At 41.6% G+C, this 18225-nt stretch overlaps 1 protein-coding gene across 1 annotated transcript in view; it reads left to right on the top strand.

The window, feature by feature from the left end:
- The first annotated feature begins 8229 nt into the window (after positions 1 to 8229).
- Positions 8230 to 18225, top strand: part of lrig3 (leucine-rich repeats and immunoglobulin-like domains 3) — a 62233-nt gene continuing 52237 nt past the window's right edge. The window contains exon 1 of the mRNA XM_043708660.2: positions 8230 to 8438. Within this exon, the coding sequence (XP_043564595.2) occupies positions 8245 to 8438 (194 nt within the window). The 5' untranslated portion in view covers positions 8230 to 8244. The remainder of the gene's footprint in view (positions 8439 to 18225) is intronic.

Raw genomic sequence — 18225 nt, 5'->3', positions numbered from 1 at the left:
CAAAGCTCTTCTGTCTTGAAGGTGGCATGCTGGAGGGAATGGCTGATGGGAATCAACCATTTACTCTTGCTTCTGAATCCCCCATGTCATCAACTCGATCCCAAACAAAAATCACCAACCCTAACACCTCGCATAACTTTGTCCTGGGTCTTCCATGATCCTGGAATTTCAGGATTGCTTTTCTGCCACCAGCAACAGCTTCCTCTGTGGCACTACTGAGTGCAAGAGCTTCTGGCCAGGTGCTCTTGTGGGGCAGGACCTCTGTCTCTGTGATATTGCCTGTGGCCTCACCGCTGCTTGATTGGTATATTGTTCAGGAGGCCTTTCCTGAAAAAGACAGTGTGGGTCTCTCACCAGCAGTCCAGCTAGCTGATAACACTACTGCCACCTCAACAAGTTTCACCCCTTATCGCAATAACATATTTTGATTTTAACTAAGCCATCAGGAGGGGTGTGAGACAGTATTTCTAATGGTTATAACTGCTTTATCCCTATGTCTAAGAAAAACATTATGAAACTCTTAAAGGTCTAAGAGAAGATAATGACTTAGTGGCAATATTACTAAACTAGTTGTCCAGAGGTTTAGATTGATGCTTTGAGGACAAGGGTTTAAATCTTACAATGGTAGCCAGTGAAATTTCAACTAAATTAATAAAATTCAGAGCAGAAAGCTGGTCACAGTAATAATGGCTGTGTAAAAGATCACTGATTGCTCTAAAAACCCAATTCATTCACTACTGACCTTAGTGAAGTTGGTCTGCTATCCTTACCTGGTCTGGCCTAGATCTCACACCAGAATCACAACAATGTGGTTGACTCTTAACTGCCCTCTTACATGGGCCAGCAAGCCACTCAGCTCATGAAGTAATTAAGGAGCCTTGCCAACAATATTCACTTCCCATTAAACACCAATTAATAAGAAAATATCGAGTTCATACAGTGGCAGGAAGAACATCTTAAAATCAGAGAATGATCACAGCACAGCAACTGTAGTGTCATTGAGGAAACAATGTCACTGTCCTGTCTTTTTCCTTCATCCTTGTAATTTTTATAAACTTATTCAGCCAAATGAGGTAATGTATTTTGGAAGTTTTAATAAGGGAAGGAGATACACAATGAACAGGAGGTCCTGAGAGAGTATTAAGGAACAAAGGGACCTAGACATATAAGTCCACAGATCCCTGAATGTGTCAGCACAGGCAGACAAGGTGGTGAAGGCAGCTGGGCAAAGAATATAGGAACAAGAAAATCTTGTTACAACTTTATAAAACATTGGTTAGATGACAGATAGAATACTGTGTGCAGTTCTGGTCACCACACTATTGGATTAGATTAGATTAGATTACAGTGTGGAAACAGGCCCTTCGGCCCAACAAGTCCACACCGACCCGCCGAAGCGAAACCCACCCATACCCCTACATTTACCCCTTACCTAACACTATGGGCAATTTAGTATGGCCAATTCACCTGACCCTGCACATCTTTGGACTGTGGGAGGAAACCGGAGCACCCGGAGAAAACCCACGCAGACACGGGGAGAACGTGCAAACTCCACACAGTCAGTCGCCTGAGGCGGGAATTGAACCCAGATCTCTGGCGCTGTGAGGCAGCAGTGCTAACCACTGTGCCACCGTGCCGCCAAAGAATGTGATTGCACTGCAGAGACTGCAGAGGAGAATCACTAGAGTGTTGCCTGCGATGGAAAGTCTCAGTAACAAGGAGAAACTAGATAAGCTGGGTTTGTTTCCCTTGAAGCAAAGGAGGCTGCAGGGGGATGTGATTGATGTATGCAAAATTATGAGAGGCATAGACATGGTATGAGAATCTTTTCCCAATGGCATTTGTATCTAAGGCCAGAACGCATAAGTTGAAAGTGAGGAGTAAGCAGTTTAGAGGAGATCTGAGAAACATTTTTTCACCCAGAGGGTAATCGAAATCTGGACTGTGCTATCTGAGAGTGATGAAGGCAAGTACACTCACAACATTTAGGAAGCACCTGGATGAGCACTTAAAATGCCATGGCATAGCAGGCTATAAACCATGTGTAGGTATTAGTGTAGTTGGTGTTTGTTGGTCAGCATAGACTTGGTGGGCCAAAAGGCCTATTTCAATGCTGTATGACTTTGCCTCAATAATTCATAATTTGAAACAGGGTGTTAATCTACAGTAATACATTTCAATATAGGTCTAGAATAGGGATCATGTCCAAATACAGTACAGGGATAAGCTTAACTGATCCACAGGAAAACGATCACAATCATGTGGAATGCTGTGCAGTATTTTTCTCTGTCAGTCAGAAGGATGAGCTATTTTTCTGGAGGCGCTCTCCTAATTGACAGCCTCCAAATTGGCCCCTTCTGCTTTTACTGCACCACTCAGCACAGCTGGTGGGCTCTTGTTGCTGCAGGCCCAATGAGACTTCTGGCAGCTTTGGAGCATCAGCAGTTCCATAGGGAGAGGTGGGTGCCACACAGGTAGGTCTAAGAAAATGACAGCATTTCAAAATGTAGCATGTCTAGAATGTATAAATGGTATTAACTATTTTGGAGGGCAGTAGGCACCAGACCCCATGTCTTTTTTGTCTCCTTATGTACTGAAGGGTCACTGGATCTGAAATATTAACTCTGCTTTCTCTGCACAGATGCTACCAGATCTGCTGAGTTTTTCCAGAAATTTCTGATTTTGTTTCTGATTTCCAGCATCCGCAGTTCTTTGATTCTTTTTTTTGTCTTCTTTGTAATGTTCTTAGGATATAAAAAAGTTGAAGATTTGGTGGAGGGGGAGGCAGGGGTTCAAGGAATTGGCAGTCAAGCAGGAATGGAAAGGAAGCTCCTCTAGTTGCTTTATTTTGGCCATAGGTAATGCCACTCTTATAGGTTAGTGTTGTATGGAGTTGCAAAACTGAACTGTCTTCATTGTGGTAGTCAGGTATTGTGGGTGTTACTCCTACACTATCACTGACATAGTATCAGCTGTTCTGCAAAATAATCACCGCTACCTTGGGCTTCAACTATTTATTTGTCTGCCTGTCACCAAGAGGCTATCTGTCTACCTGGATTCTTTCACAGACACATGTTGGAGAGCTGTCTTGGTCCACCTCATCCCTATTTTCCTGGTCCCCTGGTTTCACCACTTGCCTCTCAACACCACTCTGGGAAGATTCAGCCCATTGATTTTACATAAAAACATAAATTGCAGGAAAAAAAACTTAGCAGATCTGGTAGCATCAGTGAAGAGGTAAATAGAGTTATTGTGATGTGTGCAATAAGACTCTTCTACCGAACAAGCAAATTTAGAGGGAGGCGGATTAGAGTGAGTGAGAGAAGTAGAGAAATTAAGACGGCCAATGCCAAATCAAAACTTCTCAATGAAAAGATCAAAATATAAGAAACCAGAGGGATGGGTCCAGTTAGAAGGAGAATACTGGTGGTGGGGAAAAGTGTCTTCTGGTCAGGGGGAGGATTTCTGCCCAAGTAAGTGAGCATGGATGCAGAAACACTGAAAAAACACATCATGTCATGCCAGAAATTCATATATGTGGGCTTCAAGAGGATAAAACAAAACTCTTTGCCAATTACAGATCTTCTGGCATCAGAGAAGGGAAAGTCTGAGGGCATACTGGTGGTATAAGAAGGGGTGGAGTCAGAGGGAAGAAAGGCATTGATATCCATAGATTGTTAGAGCTGTATGTTCCTTAATGCCTGAAATTGAGAGGTTTTTATTTTGTTAAGATATCAGAAGAGATGAAGAATGAAATGAAACTGGGTACCAAAATAGCTTTCAGATAGCTTTGGAGATTTCTCTCCACAGATGCTGCCAGACCTGTTGAGTTTTTCCAGCAATTTATTTGTATTTCTGATTTCCAGCATCCATTGCTTTTTCAGTTTCTTTTTGAGATAAGGTGTGCTGACATTGTTGATGAGTAGCTGAGTATATACATGTGGTGATGCATAGCAGTGAAGTACAGATATTAGGAAATGACGAGAAAAGCAATCTGAGAAATATTCTGAAGAGTCACTGCTTTCGCTCCACAGATACTGCCATACCCGCTGAGTTTCTTCACTAATTTGTTTTTGTCTGAGACATGTTGTTTGTCTTGGGAGATGTTTCAATTCATTGTGGCTTTTAAACATGAATGACGGAACTACAGTTAGAAACCACATGCAGTAAATTGAAACTGGAGAATGTCATTGAGGAAGAAGATTTGGCTATGAAATAGAGTTTTGTGAAACACCGGGACAGAAATTGAAAGCAATGAAGGGAAATAAGGTGAAAGAGACAAATAGAAATCCTGTCAGACAGGACAGCAGAACTTCTTTGAGAAAGACACTCCCAGAAGATGTGTGGAAATTAACTGAACATTGAAATAAAAGCAAAATATTGCATATTGTGGAGATCTGAAATAAAAACAGAAAGTGCTTGAAAAATAATCTCAGCAAGTCAAGCAGCACCTGTGCAGGGAGAAACATCTCAAATCCAATAATTCTTTTTTGGAATCAGTGAATTTATATCCCATTCAATGAAAATAATTTTATCATACCTTGCCAGTCACAGAACCAACTGATTTAGATGCTATTTTGTTCTGCAGCCCACTGATTTTATTTTCTATTGAAGTTAAGAAATAAGATTTTGAATGGTGTGAAATCAGCATTCCTCCAAACTGAGGATTGCCAACCCTCCAAGACTGGTCTAGTCAATCTTCAGGGCACTGTTGTGGACAATGCTGGTGAAAAAAAAATCACATAGATATAAAAAAAAGTCTTCTTATTATCTGAAGAAGGGTAACTGGACTTGAAATGTTAACTCTGCTTTCTCTCCACACATGCTGCCAGACCTGCTAAGTTTTTCCAGCAATTTCTGATTTTGTTTCTGATTTCCAGTATCCACAGTTCTTTGTTTTTTGTCTTTTTTGTAATGTTCTTTGAAGGGATCTGAAAAAGTTGAAAATTTAGTGATTGAGAAGGGATGAGGAAGTTGACAGTCAAGCATCAATTACTTATTGGGTAATGAGTCATTTTGCTCTCCACTGGCATATGAAGGCAATGCAGCTCAAGGATGGATCTGAGTAATTTTTGCAGCGTTGCAGTAAGTCATGTGATGATACCTCCTGGAATATATTTAATCACAGCTGGTGACTGTAACCCGACTCCTTGGATTTATCACACATGGAACTAGGTTAAATTGACAACACCGCCAGTGTGTCATAATAAAAGGTGTGCTGGTCAATTTGCACAGGAACAGGCAAAAATATATATTCTAGTGTTAGCTTTGTATCTCATGTCTGTAGCCTTAAGCAAATAGGTGCAAACTGTTTCCTACTCACAATTCTCATTAATTTGTATTGATTGGCTCATTTCCCTTTTCCACCACACCTTTGTGAAGGTGCTAACTCTTGTTGGTAAGATTTCTATAAGCCACTGCTTACCTGACAGTGCAATTAAGAGAAAAGAGGGATGAAAACAGAAAATGCTGGAGATAGTTTTTACATCCTTGCTGAGTATTTTCAGCACTTATTGTTAGTATTTGAGCATCTGCAGTATATTATTTTCATAACAGAAGGAGGGCAATCCCCTATAAATGACAGTATTTAAAACCTAGACCTCAGATTTTGCAAATAACCAAACAAGCTGCCAACACAAACCATACAATCAAAGACTCTCATCTGAATGGGTATATGAATAAGAAGGGGTGAGAGAGATATGGACAAAATGCTGGAAAATGAGATAAGATCATTTGCGATGTCTGGTTGGCACAGATGAGTTGGGTCTGTTTCCGTGCTGTATGACTCTACGACTCTATAAGTGGGTGGTGTAAGTGGGTGGTATGAAGTTAATATTTCTCCTGGCCTAGGATTGCCAATTGCCCAGGGGTCTCCTGGAATTGAAAATCAATCCATCATAATGCTCTATTGGATCAATGTCACAAATCACAACCTTTGACAATTTCAAGGAACTTTATTATAGGAGGGATGTAATTGCTTTGGAGAGATTGCAAAGGAGATTTATTGGGATGTTTCCTGGGCTGGAGAGTTTTAGTTGTGAAGAGAAATTTAATAGACTAAGGTTGTTTTCCTTAGAGTACAGAAAACTGAGAGGGGACATCATTGTGATGTGATGTGATGTGATGTACAAAATTATAAGGGACATTGTCAGTGTAGACAAGAAAAAACTTTTTCCTTTGATGGAGGGATCAATGGCTGCGGACCCTGCATTTAAAGTAATGGGTAGGACGTTGAGAGGGGATGTGAGGTTTTTTTCACCCAGCGAGTGGTGGAAATCTGGAAATCACTGGCTGGAAGAGTAGTAGGCAAAAACTCTCATAACAATTCAAAAATATTTAGATTTGCATTTGCGATGCCAAGGCATACAAGACAATGGGCCAAATAGTGGAAAATGGAAATAGACCTTGATCACATAGGAATATAGAAACTGGAGAAGGCAATTCAGCCCCTCAAGCGTGTTCTGCCAATTAATTAGATCATGGCTGATATGCGGCATTTTAAGTGTTCATCCAAATGCTTCTTAAATGTTGCGAAAATATCTGCCCCCACTACTGTCTCAGGCAGGGCATTCTATATTTCCACCATCCAAAAACCTTTTCCTCAGATGCCCTCTAAACTGCTTACTCCTTACCTTAAATTTATACTTCTGATGTTACACACGTCTACCATGGGGAAAAAAATTCTCACGATCTACCCTGTTTATGTCTCTTATAGTTTTGAACACCTCAATCAGATTCCCATCTCTACACCTGTGAAAACAAATCTAGCCTATCCAGCGTGTCTTCATAAACAAAAATAGAAATGGCTAGAATAGCTCCACAGGTCTGCCAGCATCCGTGCAGATATCAGAGTTAACGTTTTGGGTCGAGTGACCCTTCCAAAGAACTGCCTCTCTTCATAACTGAGATTTATCATGGCAGGCGACATCCTGGTGAATCTCCTCTTGGAACTCTCAGGGTTAGATGGTTGGTTCTGACCAGAGTGATGGGTCAAAAGACCTTTAATCTTAAGTAACAAAAATCAGAAAATGTTGGAGAAACTCAGCTGGTCTCGCAGCACCTGGCGAGAAGGCAAGCAGAACTACATCTCCAGTCAAGCTATAAATTCTGTGTCTTATGATCCTGCCCCATCGCTACCTGATGAAGGAGCAGCGCTCCAAAAGCTAGTACTTCCAAATAAACCTGTTGGGCTGTAACCTGGTGTTGTGTGATTTTTTAACTTTGGAGGAAGTGAAGACTGCAGATGCTGGACACCAGGGTCGAGAGTAGGCTGCTGGAAAAGCACAGCAGGTCAGGCAGCATCCCGAGGAGCAGGAGAGTCGACGTTGCGAGTGTAAGGTCTTCATCAGGAATGAAGGGCTCTTGCCTGAAACGTCAATCCTCCTGCTCCTCGGATGCTGCCTGACCTGCTGACTTCTAGCTTTGTCCACCCCTTTGTCTAGCTAACACCGGCCCCTCCACACCCTTCCTCAGAGCGCTGCCCTCTTCTGTCCTGTGGTCTCCTCTTGCTCATCGGCGCGGCGCATCTGATTAAAACAAACTTTCTGTCAACGTCTCTCCCACGGGCACCCGCATCCCTTGTGCAAGCTCAGACACGTGCCCTCGGGCCGGCAACACAGCAGCGTCGGAAAGGGAGCGCGGGGCAGGCCGGGAGTTGTAGTCCGACCCGGGCAGTCAGAGAAGGGAGCGCCCTCCTGTGCTGAGGAAAGACTACAATGACCAGAAGCCACCGCGGCGGTGTGGATCACGTGGGCGAGGGCGCGCTGACCAATGAGGGCGGCGGTGGGGAGAGAGGTGGGAGAAGGCTGGCTCTAACACAACAGACCGAGGGGGGACGGAGGTTGTGTTGGTACCTGTGCCGAGCCGAACGGAATTACAAGACTGGGATTTACTCAAGAAAACAAAACAATCAGCTGGCTTTCAAACAAAAACGTTTCAGAATATATATACATATATTTACACGCGCATCTACATCTCCAATACAGATTCTCCCTCACCCTCGTGTGAACGAGAAAGTTGTCGAAGAAAAGTTTTTTTGTTTGTCCGGAGTCGGACGGGACCTTCTTCTCGGAGCCGCGAAGCGAAACCGAAATAAACGAGTGAAAAGGAGAAGGGGGGGGTGGGGGTAAACAACCCACGTCCGACCCGAAAGGTGGATTTCGAAGGAAGTTCGTTGAGGGGAGGGAGTAAAGTTGCAACTGAGGAGGGAGGGGGGGGGGTGTGAAATCGACAGAAAGGGGAGGCATGTCGGCGACGGCCAGGCGCCTGTGGATGGCGGCGCTCGTGCTGTGGGCGAGCGGGGCGCTCGCGCTGCTGGGTGACCGCGAGCCGCCTCGCGCCTGCCCGGCCCGCTGCTCGTGCGCTGCCCGCCTGCTGGACTGCAGCCGGAGGAAACTGAGCCGGGGACCGGCGCCACTGCCCGCCTGGACCGTCCGCCTGTGAGTACTCACTTCTATTGTTGTTACGTGCAAGACGAGAGTTGGTGCATCCCGTTGGGGTGCGTGCATCGTGTGCGATGCAAACTTTCTTCTCTTCCTACACTCTTTCCTCTTCCCCCCCCCCCAACACCTCCCGATGCCTCGTTAAGCCGCTACTTATATTGTTGTTGTGAAAGTTGGTGCATCGTGTGCGATGCAAACTTTCTTCTCTTCCTACACTTTTTTTTCTTTCCCCCCACACCCCAACACCTCCCGATGCCTCGTTAAGCCACTACTTCTATTGTTGTTGTGAAAGTTGGTGCATCCCGTTGGGGTGCAGTGCAAACTCTGTTCTCTTGCTCCCCTTCCGTCGGTGCCTCATTAAACCACTGTTGTTGCAAAGTTGTTTTGGTGCATCCCGTTGGGGTGCGTGCATTGTATACAATGCAAACTTATTTTTCTTTCTTTCCTTCCTCTCGTGTGATTGAATTACTATTATTTTTTCTTGTTGCTGCGAGATCAGAGTCGGTGCATCGTAGATAAGGCAAACTGTCTACTCCATCTCCCTCGTTGCACGATTCAGACCAGTTTTTTTAATTTCTGGAAGCTGAGAGTCGGTACATTGTGTTAGGGTGCGTGCATCCGAGACAGTGCAAACTCCTTCTCCCTTTCCATTCACCCGCCTTCCCCTCAGTGCATGATATACAATGCAAACTCTATTCTCTCCTCCCTCCAGAGCGTGATTAACTCAGTATTTTTTTATTCTTGTTATTGTAAGGCTGCATTGCGTTCGAGCGCCTGCATCAACAATGCGAGCGAACTCTTCTTTCCTCGTTGCATGGTTAAATCACCCCCAATTTTGCATTTTATAATTAAAAATAAAACAAAGAACCCCAAATGCTGAAGATTTGAAACACCCACAGAAAAGAAAAAAAAGGCTTAGCTGGAGAGAGCAGCGTTAACGTTTTGAGTCCAGTGACCCTTCTTGCAAACGTTAACTTTTTTTCTCTCCGCTGATGCTGCTAGACCTACTGAGTTTCGCTCAGTTTGTTTCTGAAACCACAGGTATGCACTGCGCAACATTGGCTATGCACGGAGCATACAGTACAGCAGAAGGAGAGTTTTTGGGGATGTGGGGTACAATTGCAATAGACATATATCTATGTAAGGCTGCCCCCATCTTTTCGTGTTACCTCCTCCACAAACCTGGAGCCGCAAGTTGCTCATCTGGACCGTGTTATACATCCAGATTTAAGCTTTGCATAAAGTATGAAGTCAGTTATGCACAAAGCAAATAAAACGAGGAGGTGAAGGATAAATGCAGTCGAAACATTTAAATGCTTGCCTCCCATCTTATCCCCTATCATTTAGCCCTACAAAGTTCGATCTGCAAGAGACATGGACCGTCCGTCTGTGTTGCAAGCCATGAATTTGTGTATTCTCTACATAGGTGTACAACGTCTAATGCACAGTCTTCAAGGAGATACAAGTCAACGAGTGGGGGGAGGTGGCACGTAATTGCAGTCGAAAAATCTCAGTGCATAACTTCTCGTGTTGTCCTCCAAAGTTCGAAGGAATTTTTTTCTGTTTCGTTTCTGCCGCCGTTTTGTACAGGATCAGACTTCTTACACAAAGTACTAGGGATGCGGAATACCTGATTTTTTTTAAAGCACGGAACATGCTGGAGAAACTCAGCTGATTTGTATGGCAGTTTCTCTAGTGTTGTCCTTTAACATTGAAGAGGTTACCTGATTGAGGTGTACAGAGCTTTTAGAGGTGTAGACAGGGGAAGCCCTTCCCCTCCAGGAAAAGGGTCAGTAACCAAAGGGGATGTTCCCTTTAGGTAAGGATCAAGAGGTTTAGCAGCGTTTGGAGGAGAGTTTTACTTTCACCCCAGACAGTGGTGGGCACCTGAAATCCGCTGCCTAAAATAGTGGTAGAGGTAAGGAAATTACATATTTGGATGAACCATTGAAATGCCATACCATGCAAAGTTAAAAATCACAACACCAGGCTGTAATCCAACATGTTTATTTGGAAGCACTAGCTTTCAGAGCGCTGCTCCTTCATCACTTGGCTGATGAAGGAGCGGCACTTTGAAGGCTAGTGCATCCAAATAAATCTGTTGGACTATAACCTGATGTTGCGATATTTAAACTTTGTCCGATCCAGTCCAACACCAGCACCTCCACATCATGGATACCATACAAAGGTACAGGACAGATGCAGAAAGTACAGTAAGACCTGATAGATGCTTGATAGCCAGAGAACGTGCAATGGGCAAAGGGCTTCTTTCCGTGCTGTAAAAACTTTAATACTCTGTGAATTTGGAGAGAAGAACTGAGTAAATATTTTGAGTCCGATGGGATGATTCTTCGCAGCAGACTTCTTGTGCTGCGCAAGGAGCATCCCACGTTCAGTCCACATCTTTGCATAAAACGGACAAACTGGTGGGTTTTGCAGGTGGGTGGAGGAGGACTCGAAATAGATTTGCTGAACATGCAGGTAAATTAAGGTCCGGAAAACGGAGTGGTTGTGCCAGAAGACTTGCTGGATCTGCCTTTGAACCTAGAAATACATTTTCTGATTGCTTTCCAGGTGCAGAAGCTTGGTAATGCAAGGTAGTTGTATTAACCACGTTCAGTAATGGTCTTTAAATAATGTTTGTATTGGATTCCTGTCACTGTTTATATTCTGAATGTAGGAACATGATCTGAAATTTTATTGGAACAAATCAGTGTACCAATTAAATTCTGTTCTGAAGTTTTTGTATGGAAAGTTCTTCATGGTGGGTTCATCAGTTGAACAGTTGACAAAATTAAGCAATATCGGGCCTGCACCAATATAACTCCATTGTGTTCCTGCTACTATGTGATCTTTGAGGAGGAGGATGCTAGTTTTTCAGTGCCCCAGATTTGGTAGAAGAAAGTCCACCAGAGTTCACACATCTGACCTCTATTTGGCTACAACTGCTATTCTGGATTTTCCTGTTTGCTGATTGAGGAGAGAATTGCACCTGGTTTGTGATGCTTTCTGTAGTGGAATAGTTTCCCATACAGACACCAGTATGAGCTGAAAAATGTGTTGCTGGAAAAGCACAGCAGGTCAGGCAGCATCAATGGAGCAGGAGAATCGACGTTTCGGGCATAAGCCCTTCTTCAGGAATGAGCAAGGCCCTTTTGGTGAAGTGACTGCGTAGTAATATTACACATCCTAGTTATGCAAAGCTTATTGGCAGAAAGAATATAGAAGAAAAACCAATAGGAAAGATGGGGAGAAGATAATTGAAGTTTCATGTAATATTGTTAAACTACTGTCTATTAAGGAAGTCATAGGATTGATGATCAAATGTTTTGCAACTCCCCACTACCTGAATATGTACTGAAAAGGGTCTAAATGTTGAACAAAGTAGGGAGACTTGCAATTAGTTGCGGCTAATTCCTTCAAATTACCTCATCTGGAATCCATGCTGACCTGTTCACAATACTTGAATAACGCATTTTCTAAGCATTTCAGTGTCAGTGGAGTGAACAACTTTGAAGGATTAACTAGGGATAACTAACAATCAGTCCCCAAACTTCCAAAAACAATTCTAGCATAACAGCACGAACTGGAAGAGTTTTACCTTTTTGGAAGAAATGGGTCAATTTTGCCTGAAGAGTTGCTATCCCGTGCCCTGTACACACATGACTAGCTGCACTAGGATGTGAATTGTATGAAAGGTTTCCTCAATTTAATGGATTGTTTTTCCTCAGGAAATATTAGATTGATAGTGAATATTTTTAATAAGCATTTACACACTGATAATAATCCCTAGGATTGTCAAAAAGGCAATGGATTTTCAAAGTAAGTTACTTGATTTATAGGAAACATGTCTTTTGTTAAAGTAAAATTTCAATACTTTTTATAAAGGTTACATATTAAATAGATTCTTGTATATTCTGTCATATTGGAAGTAAATTCTAACATTGTACTATTCTTTTGCTGAGAGCCAGATTTAGTTGTATTAAACTTGACTTGTAACCAAGCAAGTTTACTTCTATTCAGAAAATTGAATAAGGCATTTTATTGTGGCAGCATTTGCATCTGTGGTGAGCAAAGCAGTTAACGAAAACATTAACTATGTTTTCTTTCCACAGCTACTGTCAGACCTGATGAGTTTTCCAGCGTTTTCTGTTTTCATTTATTTCAGGTCTCCAGTGTCTGCAGTTTTTTGTTTTTAAGGCATTTTATTGTGCTTTGAATTTTAGTTGCCATGAAATACCATTTCTTCCAAACATGAAATAATTTTTTCTAAGTTTAGTTTTGTTAAACATCATGGAACAGCTCAAATTCTAATTTATATATGGTTAAGATTTTTTTTGATAATATCTGATCCACAATTGAATAAAGCACATTTATTCAAAGCAACATGTTGGATGTGGAAATTACTTCACCATGTTTTCTGAAAGCTAATAGCTTTTTATTGTACAAAATATGAGCTAACAATGAAGTTAATGCGGCAGCTGGATAGTGATGTTTGAATTGTTCCATTATTCTAGTCATTTTAGAGATGTGGACTTGTATCCGTGCAATCCTCTTGTTTAGTACAGAAGTGTTGATGAGAAGAGCAGCTGTGAATAGTTTCCAGTTGTGTAAACAATTACTAACATTGCTTTTGGTGCAAATAGTGTGATCACCCTTTGGAGAATTCTGCCACTTTTTCAAATATCAGTAAGCATTTCTGCTTTTTATACCAAACCATGTGTTGATGTTATCAGTGTGTAAATGCTTATTAAACATATTCACTATCAATCTAATATTTCCTGAGGAAAAACAATCCATTAAATTGAGGAAACCTTTCATACAATTCACATCCTAGTGCAGCTAGTCATGTGTGTACAGGGCACGGGATAGCAACTCTTCAGGCAAAATTGACCCATTTCTTCCAAAAAGGTAAAACTCTTCCAGTTCGTGCTGTTATGCTAGAATTGTTTTTGGAAGTTTGGAAACTGATTACGAACAATACCAGGAATGATTTAAATTTAGACAAATCTTTTCATGTCTTCAGAACATCTTGAAGCACTTCACAGCTAATTAGTTACTTCTGAGATACAATAGATAAACACAACAGCCAGTTTGTACACAGCTATGTCCTTTAAAGATCAAATGCACTAAATAAGCATCATCTAGATCACGGAAACAAAGCTCCACCTCTTTCTTTTCTCTCTTTGGACATTGCTATTAGTGTTTATGTTGCCCTGATCCAAATTAATTGTTCAGTTGTTTTAGGGGATCATTTCTTTAATGCTTCTCCCCTCAATTTCCTAATCAGATCTAAACAGACCTGTCCCAAGATTTTCTGTTATGATTTGCAAGGGAGTGATGCCTTGAAGTAGATCATCTTAACATTAAATGAAAATTCAGGGGCTTGCTTGGGCACTTTCATTTGGGTTATATTCCTTGTATTATGAATACTGAAACTAAAACTAATTCTCAGTATTCAGGATTTCCTTTGCTGTGGCCATATTGAAGTTTTTCATGTCCCAACGCTTTTAATTGCACTCTCCTCAATAAGAACGAATTAACATTTGTGTAGCAATTTTTTTTCCCTATTCACCATCTCTAACACTTCAACAATTCACCTACCTGTCCTTCAAGTGAAATAAGATTTACATTTGTAACTAAATGCACTCTACTTAGCCTATTCTGTCTTTGAACTGATACCCTATTGGTTTACATAACAGACTGTTGCACCACATTTGATGTCATCTGCAGATGCTTTGATAACCTCCTGTGCTGCTAGCTGTTCTGTACTTGTGGAAGCCTTATGGAAATTGATTGACCTCCAAGATCCCTTAATTCGTTGTTAGAACCTGTATGTAAGTTTGCTTGCTGAGCTGGAAAGTTCTTTTTTTGGACGTTTTGTCTCCATAGTAGGTAACATCATTAGTGAACCGCGTTGAAGCACTGGTGTTAGTGTCCTGCTTTCTATTTATGTATTTCAGTTACATTGGTTTAGTGATGTCAGTTCCTGTGGTGATGTCATTTCTTGTTCTTTTTCTCAGAGGGTGGTAAATGGGATCCAACTCAAAATGTGTTTGTTGATAGAGTTCTGGTTAGAATGCCATGCATATAGGAGTTCTTGTGCGTGTCTCTGTATGGCTTGCCCTATGATGGATCTGTTGTCCCAATCGAAGTGGTGTCCTCCTTCGTCTGTATGTAAGGATATTAGTGAGAATGGGTCATGCCTGCTAGTTGATGTTCATGTATCCTGGTGGCTAGTTTTTATTTGCCTGTTTGTCCAATGTAGTGTTTGTTACAGTTCTTGCAAGGTACTTTGTAAATGACATTAGTTTTGCTTATTGTTGACTTGGACCCCATTTACCACCCTCTGAGGAGAAGAACAGGAACTGACATCACCATAGGAAATGACATCACCAACCCAAGGGAACCTAAATATAAATAGAAAACCGGTCACTAACACCAGTGCTTCATCGGAGGCTCACTGAAGATGTTACCTAGTATGGTGACGAAACATCTGGAAATGAACTTCACAGCTCAGCGAGCAAACATATATACAAAGCCTCAACTTGAGCTACAAAACTTCTCAAAACTTGCTATTGTAAGAACCTTGTAGCATTGGACTTTGTGGCACCAAAATTTGTCAGTTAAATCCTCAGTAAGTGTCAAGTTTATATGCACAAATGTACAATTGAAAAAGTACAATTTCTAATGGCAAAAGATATTGGTGCCAGCATACAATTAGCATGTTATCCATGTACTGTACTTTAAAACTGGTTGTTATTTTATTCATATTGTGCTTCCCTGGGTAGCTTGATAAGTGTCTCAAAGAAATACAGTGCTATAATTTAAATAGAAATTTACACTTTATGTAGCTCCTTTTATGAAGCACTCAGAGGTATTTTACAGAAGAGACAAATACTGCAATGGAAGAGTTAGCAGAGTCATTCTAAGAAATAAGGCTTTTAGTGGGCTATTAAAAAAATTGAAGTCCAAGAGGAAAGAAGCATGAGAGAGGTATTTAAATAGTGTTGTGCAGTGACTCACTTGCCAGTACTTTTGTTTCCCGGCAATGGAAAATGTATTCAACACTGTAAAATTCTCTTGGCCTCTAATCAACGCAACTAGAATGAGGAAGGTTGGATAGTTTTCATAGTTACTGGTTGAATAATTTTGCACATGCAAATGACTCAGGCAGCTATTAAACCTGGTTCATACCAAATGCTTCTTTGCAATGTAGTAGAACGACAAGTTAACAAGTCCTGATCACACATTTCCACCCTTTCCCAAACCCTAGTGCAAAGATGGAGCAAGTTTATTTTTTCCTACATAATGCAAAAAAAGTAATCATTCTAGACCAATTTTAACCTCGGTAACAAAATGATTGTCCTAAGAACAGGTGATATAGCTTTTTCCCTTAGTAACAATCAGTAGATGATCTTCCTGAGCATCAGACTTTAAAAGTAAAGCTTATTTGAATGAAAGTCTAGTTTTGAATCTCCTGAACATGTATGCTTTCTTATGTATGTAAGTCATTTTAGATACATAGCTTCTTGTCAGTCTAGGACAATTTTGTCAATTTAATTTCTGCCACATTCCTGAAGGAAGTGGTGAGACTATTTTAGGGGAGGGAATTTCATTCAAATTACTGGACAGATTCAGCACAATCTGAAAGTGATGCTCTGCTTTTGGCTTAATTTACTTATTTTAGAGAAAAGGAAATGTAATTCCTTTTATTGGTATTTATTCAGTCTTGAATATGCCAATGCAGATGATGAGAGTAGGATCTGATTTTCTGTGATTTGTTTATTTGTTAAATGGCTCCCAGAACATGCTGTGCCAGCCATAGAACTAGAATAGACAGGCAGGAGGCTGGAAGAACACAGCAAGCCAGGAGGCGGAGAAGTCAACGTTTCGAGTGTAACTCGTCAAGACTGGGGGTGGGTGTAGGGAGAGCTGCAGATAAGTGGGGTAGCAGGGGCAGGGTGGTCAAGTGGGTATAGGTGAAGACTGGTAGAGGGTATGACCTGGTTGGTCAGTGGGAGGAATGAATCCGGTTGGTGTCAGCGAGGAGTGGAAGGGATGGGGAGAGGCTGGGAACGAACTCAGGGTATGGAAAGGGAGGTTATTTTAAATTGGTGAACTCAATATTGGGCTGTCGGCTGCCCAGACGGAAAATGAGGTGTTCCTCCAATTTGCAGTGTGGTTCATTGTGGCAATGGAGGAGGCCAAGGATGGTCATGTCAGAGAGGGAGTGGTTAGGGGAATTGAAATTGACAGTGACTGGGAGGTCTGGTCAGCCCCTGTGGGCCCAGCTGCAATGCTCAGTGAATCGTTCCCAAAGTTTACGTTCGGTCACCCCAATGTAGAGAAGAACTAATTCAGTGTGAATTACTGCCTTCAGGAAAGAAAACTGTAAGGGAAGGTGAGAGAAATTTGGGAGCCAAAATATGCACTCTGTCCTAAATAGATTTTTTTCAGAGCATACTCTTAGGACTGAGCTGTTCAACTTGTGTTGGCATTTGGGTAACTTTCTGCGAATTGAATTAGCTCTTTGTAGTCAGTGGATTGCTGTTTGACTGGTTTATTTGTTCTTTGAAGCTGTGGTCACAGCCATAATTGCTTTAAATACTTCAACACCTGTCAATTGCAGTGTAAATACAAATGTTGGAGAATATTAACTTCTGCTCAGAGAAGTACTTCCAAATGAAAACTACAATCATGACTTAAACTAGGGTTAATTGATAATTGATAAATTAACAAACTTGTTAGCTGACCTTTCAAACGTTTGTTTAGGCAAAAGAAGTAGGCCATAAATGGCTATGAATGGCTGCAGAGTAGTTCTTTGGACTGTTGACTGTTACAAGCTGATTTTTTTTTGGCTTTTGTATATAAGAATCTGTACTGTACAAGGTTATTAAATCCTAGTGAATACGCAACTAGAAAATACAAGATATCAAAGTTGTAATGCCTCACACATTTGTTTTCTGATGGTTTATTTATGCTTAATCCATGTCCCAGTTAAAAAAAAACTAAATGACCCTTTTGGGCAATAACTGAGAAGCTGCCAGTTTGACGAATGGTCTTGTTTGAAACTTGCTTTTACAAAGGCCTTCGCATTCATCTACTGAATTTACTTTGGGATAACCAGTGTTAGCAGTTGACCCATGTCAAGAACCAGTGCCTGTGCGAAACACACAGGCAATCATTAAAGCAGCTTCACACTAGATGTGCTCTGACAGTGGTTGTGTAGAGGTGGCTGAAGGATGTCAATGATCCAGAGGTCCAGGCTACTTCTGTGAAGATTGGGTATGAATGCAGCTGGGGAAATCTTGAATTCAATTTAAAAATCTGCATTATGAAACTGATCTCAGTAATGGTGACTATATTATCATTAATCTGTAATTTTAAAACTCATCAGGTTCACTTTCGGAGGGTCACTGTGGACTTGTTGGGCCGAAGGGCCTGTTTCCACACTGCAGGGAATCTAATCTAATCTAATGGCCTTTGGGGTAGTAAATCTGCCATTCTTGCCAGTCTGAACTGTATGTGATTCCAGATCCACAACAGTATGGTTCACTATTACCTGCTGTCTGAAATGATACCTATAAGCCACTTAGTTCTACGGCAATTAAGGGATGGGCCACAAATGGTGAAATGCCACAAATACTCATATCCATGGGAAAAAAAACAATTGTTGTAAAGAAGGGTGCAGTCCCACCCTGGTAATGCTTTTCTACAGCCTCTACCATCGGGGAGAAGTTTAGGAAGCCTGAACACACGCACCAGCCGGTTTCAAAACAGT

The sequence above is a fragment of the Chiloscyllium plagiosum genome, unplaced genomic scaffold (genome assembly GCF_037043375.1).
Source record: "Chiloscyllium plagiosum isolate Xiang-an unplaced genomic scaffold, Cpla_swu_hap1 HiC_scaffold_19, whole genome shotgun sequence".
Lineage (NCBI taxonomy): Eukaryota > Metazoa > Chordata > Chondrichthyes > Orectolobiformes > Hemiscylliidae > Chiloscyllium > Chiloscyllium plagiosum.
The sequence above is the reverse complement of the archived record's forward strand: the minus strand, read 5'-3'. Positions and strand labels throughout refer to the sequence as shown.